Here is an 11,990-nt window from a genome sequence, read left to right as displayed (position 1 = left end):
TTGATTAATATTTTGATTCTTATTAAACTTTGATATATTTGTTGTATTTCTTAACACACAGTACTCGCATCACTCACCTAATAGAACTTCTAATATACTTTGACATTCACAATTTACATATTTATCAAAACAGAAGAATATACCATTTGAAAATACAAATGAAATAAACAATAAGAAACAAATCAATGATGAGAAAACATCACTAGTTTAAATTACATTACCAGATTCTCTCTTCTTTTTTCTCTTAATAACTTTCTTTATAAGTAAAATTGAATATTTGTTAGTTCATGTCTTTGAATGAATAAATAAATAACAGAAATGTGATGGTAATGAAGAGAAGATGTGTTAAAATAAAATATTATATTTAATTAATTTAATATAATTAAATTATATTATAATTTATAGTTCTATTTTAATCATATTTTTAATTTTTAATTTAGATTTAGAATGTTTGTTATTCATTTTGTTTTCATTCTATCTTATATGTTAATATAAGAAGAACTAAATTCTATATCATAAGAACATCAAAAATAAAGAAATTCACATAAAGAAACAAATTTAAAAGATATAATTAAGGATATAACTATCATAATCAATATCAACGAAATAATACAATAATAATTTTATAACAATAATCATAACTTTATTAAAAATAGAAACAAGTCTTATATGCTAACAATTATAATTCATAGACATATTTAATCAATATTATTATAAGAACAAAAAGATAAATGAAGACATAAAAAGAAAATTAAATTAGAATATCATAATGATGAAATAATATGATATAAGAGATGAATGTTGATTAAAATAATAAAAAATAAATTGAAAGATAATGAAATGAATAAGAATTGAATATTAAAGAGATTATATAAAACATCTAATAAAAGAATTAATAAAAATGAATTTAATAAAATACAATCAATGAAATGATAGAAATTAACAATTAAAATAATGAAGAATATTATTCTAAAAAAGAAATATTATAAATAATTAAAATTAATGAATGAAAAATGTACATTTGAATGAATTAAAAAGTCATCAAATACATGAAATGACAAATTACAATTATATAGTATTTGAAATGATAAAATAATAACAATTGACATATAATATTAAAATGTATTATAAGTAAGAAAATTTAAATTGAGAAACATGGTTTAATAATGAATATATATTAAGAATAACCAATATAAAATAAATATAATAAATAATGAAAACATAGATAATAAAATGAAACTAATCTTTAATAAAATCAAACATGTAGAATCAATAAATAATTAATAAAAATGAACAATCAATAAACAACAACATATTTATATAGAAGATAAATAAGAACAATAAATGATATGATAAATTTAAATGATAAAAAGATAAAACTAATATTTAATAATAAATTGAAAATGGATAGAAATTGTCAAGATAAAACATAGAAAATAATAAATAAAATAAAAGAAATTCTAACAGTAATACAATAAATGGAATATTTGATAAAGAAACAAAAAGAACAAACAATGAAGAATGTATTACAAAATAATATAAAATAACTATAAAAGATATAATAACTATGAACATGAAACACATAATAAAATAATAATAAAATAATTGAGGTGATTATAGAGATTTAGAAGTACTTCATGAACAGTGTATTTAATAGAATAAAATAATATTACTAAAACAAACTGAAGTAAAAAAAAATCAAAAACTATTGAAATTAATTTAGAAAATTTATTTGATGTTATTGATAACAAAAGAACTTTAAATAAAATTAGAGATTGTTCAATCAAACTGAACATTTTTAATAAGTTTTTGTTTTTCTAGAATTTTATTGATAAAAGCATGTAATGGCATTTTATATTCATCGTTTCATTTTCTATAAAAAAGAAATTATTAAATCTATTAGATCTAATTATTAAAAAAATATGAGTAGTGAAGTTGATAAGAAAATTCGTAAGAAACAAACTCTAATGTTTGAACCAAAAGAGAGTATCAATAAAAGAGTTCGGGCATGTATTTCATTGTCAGAAAAATATATGTCGTCTGATGATTTTGATAGTTTCATAAAACAAAATCGCGAAACGTTTACGACATTAGTTATTGAATTATTTCAAAACATTTCGTCACACCTCAAAAAAGGAAAAATTTCAGTTAGTTATAAAGATGCTACAGTTCATTTAAAAGTTATAAAAATTATGTACCGATATTATTCTTTAGATGAACTTAAGAATTTTGAGTTGTATCGTTTGTGATTAAATTACAAATAACAATCATAGCCGTTTTAACTTATCATTTTAGAAAAGGTTTTTGACAATTATCTGAAGATTGAATCACATCAAGAATTACGTGAGGCTTGTTTTAAAACCTTACTTGATATAACACTTCATTATGGAGTTGAATCAACACTAACATCAATGTTCATTAAAAGTATCAATATTGGTCAATTGTATGATAATGAAAATGATTTTCCAGTGAATAAATTAGATTATGGAGAAAATTGTTATTGCACAAGTCATGAGCAAATAAATCAGAAGGAGATGACAAAGAAATTTATTAAAATTTTTATCGATCTAATTAAAACACCTGAAACATTTGATAAACTCTATTTATTATTAGAAGCGTTATTATCATTTATTTATCCTCATTTTGCTGACCAAGCAAATTATAAGTATAAACAGGAACATCAAATAAATTTTGATGGTCATTCAAGTGAAGTAGAATTATTTGTATTAGAAGAATTCAAAGGATTATACACTTCACATGTAGTTGATAGATTAAAGAAAAGACCTTCTTTTATTCTTTTTATTAAATATTATTTTATTCATGTCTTACAATTAGAAGTTAATGAAACATCATCACAAGTTATTTTATCAGTAATCAAGTATTTTTCTAATCTTATTCTTCTTAGTCCATTAGTTTTAGAAAAAGAAGAACAAGTTTTATCACTTCAAAACCATATTATTTCTTCTCTTTCAGTAATATTTGATAAACCATTCAGTTCTTCTAAAATAGAACTTTGTATACCTTTAGCTAAACAAATTAAACAAGAGATTTTAATAATTGCTAAAAGTTCTTTGAGTGATGAATTAAAGAAAACAATGAAAGAGATGGTATTACGTTGTATTGATTATCTTATAAAACAAGAAAAAACTCCAATTGTTTCTTCATATATTGATTTATTAATTATTCTTTTTGTACAATGGAAATTTGGTTCTGACCAATGGAAATTATTAAAAGATGATTTATCTAAGTATTATTATAATGAAAATGTTATGGAACAAATTGGTATTAAAATCAAACACATTGTCCGTATTATATTAAAACATTTTTATTCTCCTTTATTACTTGAAAATATTGATAATGTAATTATTGGCTCAAAGAAAGTTGAACATTCTACTCATCTTGAAACAATAGAAAGTATATTTGTTGCACCTTCTTTTGATGAGTCATTTCTAGAATACATTCCTGAAACAGATGGAGACAGAGCACTTGAATTATGGTATAACTTTTATTATTTATTTGAAGGAATTTTTAATCATTCTCTAAATGAAAGTTATGAACATGGGCTATCATTGTTATATGAAATAGCTATAATTTTTATTCATTCTGAAACTAAACTATTTCAATTCGGAATACAACCAAATGAAAAAAGATTAAAATTAGTTGATATTTTTGGTCAAATATTTTTTGATTCATTTGAACGCCAAAATCAAACTCCAAAAACTACAGAGTTATTATACAGATTTATATGTAAATTAATTAATCGTCCATATGTGCGGTTTAATAATGAAATATATAATTTATTTTATGAAACAATTATTAAAGGATTTGAAATAATTCCAATTATATTAATGGAAGAATTATATGATATTGTTTATAATCAAATTCCTGGATATCCACTTTTGATTCCTTACTTTATTCAACACTTAAAATCTCTTAATTCCAATTTATTATCACCAACATTAAATGCAAATAGAAATTATCAAATTGTCCTTCTTTTAAGTTCTCTTATAAGTGTTAATGAAAATTATCCTTCTATTGTTCAAGATTTGTCAAGTACTAATAAATTAACTTTTAAATTTGATTTAAAAGAAGAGTTATCAGAGTGTTTTAAATCATTATTAGAAGTATTTAAATCTATTTCATGTCAAACTTCTTTAATATATTCTATTGGTGCACATATACTATTTTCAAGAAAAATCAACCCTGATTTTAATATTGAGAAATTATTATTAATGATTATTGAAAAAATTGAAGTTGAAAATGAAAATATTTATAGACCTGCTTGTGAGGTTATAAGTGAATTAGCTTCATTTACTAAATACTTTACTATTAATGATATCCAATTTATGATTAAAAGACTAATCAAAACTATAACAAATCCACAAGTAAAAACAGAGGCTATTGGTTGTGTTTTCACAACGTTAACAGAATGGGTATTTTCACCATCTTTCATTTTTTTCAAAGCATTATCACCTGAAGTTACAGTTGATTTATTAAATGCAATTTCATTTGCAATGACTTTGAAACAAGAAAAAAAACCTATTGATCCATTAAATTCATATAGAGCATCAGCACCTGAGTGTGCTGAAATTTTCATCCAAACTCTTTTAAATGCATTTGCATTTGTTCCAAGTGAGAAAGGAAATGACAAGTATTTATCTTCACAAATAGAAGGAGAAAGTGCGACCACATGGTGGGCTTATGGAAATAATTTATTATCAATTGAAGAAAAAAAAGATGAAAATTTCTGTAGAATGATTATAAGAAATGCAGTTGGTAAGAGTTCGTGGAATGTTCAATCAATTTCTGTTTTAGATGATATTGGGATACCAAATGACACATCTATAAGAAAACTTAGTGTAAAAGATATTATTACAACTGCACCGAAAGAAAAAATAGAAGAAAAAACAATTGATCCTCATGAAAATAAATTACGTTCTCTTATCAATCAAGTTTTAGACCAAGAACCTGATTTCTTAGAATGGGAATTACCAGATGGTATAAATAAAGAAGAATATTATAACGAATTAGAATCATTAAAAGATACTTTTGAAAATATACAACAACAAATTAAAGGGTTTAATGAAAATAAAATAGAAGAAGAAACAAATAGAATAATAACTTTAGAACGACATGAAATAGATTCTACTAAATTACTAATACAAATGTTATTATGTTCAACACAAAGTATTGATGTTATTGGAAAAAGTAATACTATGTTAATTCCAATTACACCAACTGACAAATTTAAAACATTACTTGAAGGATTAGATAAATCATGTGTTCGTAGTTTCCATAAAATAGGACTTATTTATGTTAAAAATGGACAACATGATCAATGCACTATTCTTAAAAACCAAGAAGGATCCTCAGCATATAAAGAATTTGTTGAAGGATTAGGATGGACTATTGATATGGAAACACATTCTGGATTTGTTGGTGGACTAGATAAAACATATTTATCAACAGGAAAGAATATTAGATATTTTTCTGATGCAACAAAAGAAGTTATTTTTCATGACATTACTTTAATGCCAACAGTTCCTAATGATGATCAACAAATAATTAAGAAACGACATGTTGGAAATGATTATGTTCATATTATTTGGAATGAAGCAGATGCATATAATCCTAATACTATTTCATCTCAATTTAATGCAGCACATATTGTTATTAAACCAATTGGAAATGGTTTACATAAAATTCGAATTTGGAGAAAACAAAGTATTAGACAATTTGGTCCATTAATAGATGGGATGATTATTGGAAAAGAGATTCTTCCTAATTTAGTAAGAGAAACAGCTATTAATGCTAGTTATTGTTGTAGCTTAAATATATCACCAGATGATTATTTAAAACCATATTTAAGAAGAACAACACTCATTAAAGATATTATAGACAAAAATAAGGGTTCTTCAAAAACTAACTTTTACTCTACACTTTCTATCATAACAAATCCACAAACTGTTACCGAATTAACTAACAAAAAATAAAACAATTTTTAAATACTTGTTTTTTCATTATTTTTATTAAAAAAGGAAAAAAAATTAAAAATTTAATAGAAAAGAAATGAACTGCAATACTTTCAATTTATGAATTACTTGGAACTTCAAGGTCTTCATTTAAAAGTTATTTCTGATTCAGATATTATTGTCAATACCCTTGTTGAAGACTTAAATATTTCTGGAAATGATTTAAAAAATTTTCCTAAATCTCTGAAGAATTTAACAAGATTAACTCATATTAATGCTGACTCAAATCAAATTAGTTCATTAGAAACATTAACAGAAATACCATCATTACTTAAATTAGATTTGTGTAGAAATTATATTTTAGAAATTCCAAGTTGTTTATCGTTATTAACTAATTTATATCAACTGTCTTTATTCGCAAATAAAATACATACCTTACCTTATACTTTTGGTTCATTAAAAGAACTTAATCTTGGATCAAATGAAATCTCAGAAATACCTTTAGGATGTAATTTTTCATTACTAACTCATTTAGATTTAAGTCAAAATAATTTGTCTCAAATAGAAGGACTTACTGGATTAAATAATTTAATATACATTAACTTAGAATGTAATAAAATTACTTCCTTACCTTTTATTGGTTATTTGTCTAAATTAGAGAGTATTAATATTTCAAATAATAGTATTGAGGTTATTCCTGAGTCTATTACTCAATTAACGTGTTTGTCTTCTTTTAACGTAGCTTCAAATCCTATTAAAACATTACCAACTGGATTTTTTAAGTTAAAATCATTACGATTTATTTCATTAACAAATACATTAGTTGATTCATTCAGTGAACCTTTAGACAATCTTATTAAATTACAAACATTACTTATGAATAACATTAGATTTAGTGAAATGCCCAATGGAATATCTAAGATTCAAGAAATGAGAGATTTAAATCTAAGTAATAATCAAATCTCAGAGATTAATCATTTACCCAAAAGTACTGATAGTTTTAATGCATCTAATAATATTATTAATACATTCAACCCAGAAGGAACACCACAAATAGGAAATATTTATTTAAAAAACAATGATTTTGATCATTTTCCTTTAAAATTAATGGAAATTAATAATCTTCAGTTATGCGATATTAGCAAAAATAAAATTATTACAATCCCTGATATCCCTCTAGAATTAAAATACTTAAAATCTCTTGATGTTAGTTTTAATGGTCTTACTTCTATCCCTCCTATTTTTGATCATTGTTCTCGTTTAACTAAATTAAATGCTTCTTATAATCAACTCACTTCATTTCCCCCTTCAAGATCATTACAACACATTCAAGTTTTATTATTGTCAGGAAATCAAATAAGTCAAATTCCAAATGATGTTTCCAGACTTACACAATTGTCTTTACTTCATCTTGCCAATAATTCATTTATTGACTTTCCTACTATACTTTCAAAATTACCAAAACTTCAACGTCTGTCATTATCAATGAATTCATTAAGTAATTTCCCAGAATTTACAAACGATTCATTAATTTCATTAGATATTTCATGTAACCGTCTTACCTCTATCAAATTCCCATGTACAACTAATTTAAAAAGATTGAAATTTTCTCATAACGCTTTAGGAGAAATACCTGATATTCGTTTCCCTTTACCATCACTCCAAATACTTGACCTTTCATCAAATGGACTAACTAATTTTGTTATTCACCCTAATGAATTTCCATCGTTATCTGTATTAGATTTAAGCTGTAATAATCTTTCTGTTATTCCAAATATTAATCAAAGGAAATTTACATTACGTCTTGATGGGAATCCAAATTGGCAAGCAACAAAATACCCCTTCTTACCAAATTTCTTAAAACTAGAAGAATTTAGTACTATACCCCCTTCATTTTCTTTTTGTTCTAAATGTTCTAATAGAGTAGAAATGCAAGATTCAATTATTTGCATTCCGAATTTTACTGCTCCAGATTTTTTCTTATTTGCTGCTATTGATGGTCATCTTGGAAGTGTTGTATCAAATACTTTTGCTACTAATTTTCCACAAATTCTTTACAATTTCTTAAAGACACAAAGTATAAAAACAGCATTTTTTGAAGCATTTAAAGAAATGCAAAGTCAGTTAAAAGAAGTAAAAGTTACTGATGGTGCAGTCGTTACTGTTACATTTCTTACTCCATCACATATTTATATAGCACAATGTGGTGATTGTAGAGCAATTTATATAACTGAAAAAAAAGTAACTCAATTATGTGAAGAACATACTCCATCTAATCCTCAAGAATTTAAACGAATTAAAGAATGTGGTGGATATACTGAACGTGGAAGAGTTTTTGGTGAATATATAGTATCACGTTCAATTGGTGATATTAATCTTAAGCCAATAATCTCAGACTTACCAGAAATTGTTGTTTGTGATAGAACTAAAGACGAACAATTTCTAATTGTTGCTTCTGATGGTCTTTGGGATCAAGTTAGTAATAACGATATTTTCTCATTATTAAATAAAAAGAAATATTGTAGAACTGCAGAGCTTTCAACATTGCTTTGTGATGTAGCTTTTGTATCAGGTTCAACGGACAATATTTGTGTTTTAGTATGCAAACTAAATTAAATCCTTTCTTTAAAAATTGAATAAGTTTCCTAAAAATTATGAACATTTCAAAAACAAAATTAATAAGTTATTGATAATTTTTTTGCTAATTCATCCATTAACAAATTTGTTTCTTTACTCTTTAGTTCTTCTATAGCTTTGTTAATTGTTTCAAATATAGAATTATCAGAGTATTCAAGATCAATTGGTTCTTGATTAACTGCTCTATCTGCATGTAGTGCTTTTATCCAATAATTGTTCATTGAGTCACGACAATTCTTAAAGTATTGAATATTTTCTTTAAAGAAGGTAAACAAAGACTCCATATAAGGTTTAAGACCAAAGGCATGAAGTGAATTAAAAATTCTAGTGACTCTAAGGTAATTATGACCACTCCAATTAAAATTTTGGAAACGATCTTTTCTTAATTTTTCTTCAGGTAATGGTAATATTTCTCCTGTTGAAAGATCAACAATATCACCACCTAAGAAGTTGATAAATAAACGATATATTCTGATGAATTTAAATGTTATTTGTTGGTCACTTCTAAAAATAATTGCTTCTTCTTTATCAAGGGCATAACTATTCCAATTAAACATTGATTTAACAAATGTAGGAAATACCCATTGAACATAATCATGTCTACTTTCCATTACTTTAAATCTTGATTCTACATTTAAATCAATTAATGAATGATAAAAGTCATCAACTCCCCAAGAATCTTTGTTTTGGTATGACTTTATTCCTTCAGCATTAAGTAATTTTTTTGCCTTTTTAAGAACAGAAAAATATGATTCTCTTGATGGAATTCCTCCATATTCATTTCTAAAGAATAACAACACTTTTAAATTTTTTTCTACTTTTGTTTCTTTTTTATTTTGTTTACTAGAAGAAGCTGAAGGTACTTTTTTAATTTCTTTATTTGTTGTATGGAGTTCTTTAGTAATAGTATCTCTTTCAGTTTGTTCATCACCTACAAATTCTTCTACTTGAGCTTTTTCTTTTGTTTCTTCTTGTTTTGGTAACCCTTCTTCTTCAACAACCGGTTTTTTATTTTCTTGTATATTTCCATCAATTTCTGTTGTTTCTCCTTTTGTTAGTTCTTCTTGTGGTTGGTTTGAATAACTACTATCTAGAACTGTGACTTTGTGGCTTTCTGTTTGATTAGTATTTTGTTGTTCTTCTAAAGTTTTTGTATTACTTAATTCTTCTTCGTTAATCTTTTGGTTATTTGGTTCTTCTTTAATTATTTCTTGGTTAATTTGATCTTCTCCTATTGGAGTGTTAGTAGGTGATAAGTGTTTATCAGATTGCATTATTTTAAACAGTTGGTTTTCTTTTTAAATTAATATAATTTTAATTAAATGATTAAAACTTTTAATTTCATTCCATTAATTTTCAGGTTTTTAAATGATGTCTAGTATTTTTAAAATAAAAAGAAGTCATAAAATTAACAAATAAAATAGTTTATTTGGTTGTGAAAAATTAATTAATTAATCATCTACTTTATGTATCAAAAAATTAAGTAAATAACAAAAAAAAATTGATTAGAATATCATCTCGAAGAAAAAATTATTTTTGTTTTTATCTAAGAAACTGATGAAAAACTCAATTCTCAAATGAGTCTTGTTTGTTCGAGGATACCTCATTTTAATATGAAAAGACATTAACGCATACAGGACAAGTGGTTTGTTTCAAAAACAAAGCCAAAAATAAAGGATGGAGCAAAAGTTCTTTCATCCTCTTCACATGAAAAAATGGGATCTCCACCTACTTCTATTCAACTTAGCTCAGAAAAAAAAGAAAAGAAAGTTCAAAGTAATGATAACGAAGTTAAAAAACCTAAAATGCCATCATCAAAAATTAGTAAAAAAAAAATAAATAAACAAATAAAATCAGTTAAAAAAGAACAAGAAAGTAATGAACAACTTGATAACATTGAAGAACAACTTGATACAGGAATAGAAACAAAAAGTTCGATTAATGTTGTTGTTAAAAAAACAATCATTGAACCTAATAAACAAAAGAAAACACCTAAACCAATTGAATCTAAAAAAACACATTTCAATGCTTTTAGTCATGATACTACAGCAAAAAATAAAGGATCAAAAATTGTTCCAAGAGGAGTTGGAAATTTCTTTGGAGAAAATGAGTTTGAAAAGAAAAACTTTGTATTAACAGGTGTTTACGATGAATTAGATAGAGATGAAATGAAAGAATATATCACTAATTTTGGTGGAAATGTTGCAACAAGTATCAGTGGAAAAACTGGTGTTTTGATAGCTGGGGAAGAACCTGGACCATCAAAAATTGAAAAGGCAAAAGAAAAAGGAATTGCTATATGGAATGAAGATGATGTATTTGATTATGTAAAAAAAAAATTAGGAGATAAAGTTATAATAACTAATGTACCTAAACAAACAACCAACCAAAAACAACAAACAACTAATGTAGATAAAAGTACTAATGTTATTAATTCAAATGAAATTATTTGGACAGAGAAATATAGACCTCAAACAAAAAGTGATCTTATTGGAAATAAAAATCAAATTGCTAAATTTTATACTTGGATTAATAAATGGGAAAAAGTTATTCCAGATAGAAGAGCTGTATTACTTGCTGGAGCTCCTGGAGTTGGAAAAACAACAGTTTCTAAAATTGTTGGAAAAACTTTGGGGTTTAATCCAATTGAATTTAATGCCTCTGATACAAGAAATAAGAGTTCAATTGAATTAGCCATTAAAAGAATATTCTTAAATGGACAAATAAGTATTGATGGAAGTAAAAACAAAAAACCATTAATTATAATGGATGAAGTTGATGGAATGTCTTCTGGTGATAGAGGTGGAATTACTGAATTAGTTAAATATATAAAAGAAACTGAACAACCAATTGTATGTATTTGTAATGATGTTATGGATAAAAAAATGCAACCATTAATAAATGTTTGTGAAACTATTAATTTTTCAAAAATTAGTGTTCTTGAATTAACTGAACGTTTAAAATATATTTGTGATAAAGAGGGTGTTCAAGTAAGTGATGAAAATTTAAGTCAAATTGCTTCTAAAGCACATGGAGATGTTAGGTATGGAATTAATATGTTACAGTCATTTGTTAAATGTGGAGTAACATTAGGAGAAAAAAATGAAGATATTGATTATGTTGAAGTAGTTCCTACATTAATAACTCGATACTCTTCAACTAGTTTTACTGAAAAAAATGAGATTTTCTTTATGGATAATTTTATGATGCCAATTTATTTACATGATTCATTATTACGTGCTCAAAATTTTTCTGCATTATCTAAATCATTTAGTTCATTTGCAATTGGTGATATTTTCCAAAATTTAGTTAATAAAACTCAAAATTGGAAATTAATGCCAATTACAGGAATATTTTAAGTTTGTCTTTCACGTACTATGG

At 24.7% G+C, this 11,990-nt stretch overlaps 4 protein-coding genes across 4 annotated transcripts, besides 13 other annotated features; 3 read left to right on the top strand and 1 right to left on the bottom strand.

Annotated features, from left to right (window-relative positions):
- Positions 1-362: 362 nt before the first annotated feature.
- Positions 363-445: a microsatellite.
- Positions 446-604: 159 nt separating this feature from the next.
- Positions 605-655: a sequence feature (AT_rich).
- Positions 656-742: 87 nt separating this feature from the next.
- Positions 743-925: a microsatellite.
- An 11-nt stretch (positions 926-936) lies between these two features.
- Positions 937-1,004: a sequence feature (AT_rich).
- A 191-nt stretch (positions 1,005-1,195) lies between these two features.
- Positions 1,196-1,378: a microsatellite.
- Positions 1,379-1,419: 41 nt separating this feature from the next.
- Positions 1,420-1,605: a microsatellite.
- Positions 1,606-1,652: 47 nt separating this feature from the next.
- Positions 1,653-1,703: a microsatellite.
- A 171-nt stretch (positions 1,704-1,874) lies between these two features.
- Positions 1,875-1,924: a sequence feature (AT_rich).
- EDI_036820 (tuberin, putative) lies at positions 1,923-5,993 on the top strand (the record flags this gene model as incomplete). The annotated part of the gene is made up of 2 exons (XM_001739405.1): positions 1,923-2,241; positions 2,296-5,993. 2 exons carry the CDS (start codon positions 1,923-1,925, stop codon positions 5,991-5,993), a joined length of 4,017 nt encoding a protein of 1,338 aa, XP_001739457.1.
- Positions 2,789-2,819: a sequence feature (AT_rich).
- Positions 3,777-3,821: a sequence feature (AT_rich).
- Positions 5,985-6,061: a sequence feature (AT_rich).
- Positions 6,062-6,092: 31 nt separating this feature from the next.
- On the top strand, positions 6,093-8,588 carry EDI_036810 (leucine-rich repeat-containing protein 33 precursor, putative; the record flags this gene model as incomplete). The annotated part of the gene is made up of 1 exon (XM_001739404.1): positions 6,093-8,588. The coding sequence occupies one exon, from the start codon at positions 6,093-6,095 to the stop codon at positions 8,586-8,588; it is 2,496 nt and encodes an 831-aa protein (XP_001739456.1).
- A 59-nt stretch (positions 8,589-8,647) lies between these two features.
- Positions 8,648-9,883, bottom strand: EDI_036800 (uncharacterized protein; the record flags this gene model as incomplete). The annotated part of the gene is made up of 1 exon (XM_001739403.1): positions 8,648-9,883. The coding sequence occupies one exon, from the start codon at positions 9,881-9,883 to the stop codon at positions 8,648-8,650; it is 1,236 nt and encodes a 411-aa protein (XP_001739455.1).
- Positions 9,884-9,904: 21 nt separating this feature from the next.
- Positions 9,905-9,951: a sequence feature (AT_rich).
- A 235-nt stretch (positions 9,952-10,186) lies between these two features.
- EDI_036790 (replication factor C large subunit, putative) lies at positions 10,187-11,968 on the top strand (the record flags this gene model as incomplete). The annotated part of the gene is made up of 2 exons (XM_001739402.1): positions 10,187-10,195; positions 10,247-11,968. 2 exons carry the CDS (start codon positions 10,187-10,189, stop codon positions 11,966-11,968), a joined length of 1,731 nt encoding a protein of 576 aa, XP_001739454.1.
- Positions 10,426-10,463: a sequence feature (AT_rich).
- Positions 11,969-11,990: the final 22 nt, after the last annotated feature.

This window comes from Entamoeba dispar, genomic scaffold, assembly GCF_000209125.1.
Source record: "Entamoeba dispar SAW760 scf_1105229462179 genomic scaffold, whole genome shotgun sequence".
Taxonomy (NCBI): Eukaryota; Evosea; order Mastigamoebida; family Endamoebidae; genus Entamoeba; species Entamoeba dispar.
The sequence above is the reverse complement of the archived record's forward strand: the minus strand, read 5'-3'. Positions and strand labels throughout refer to the sequence as shown.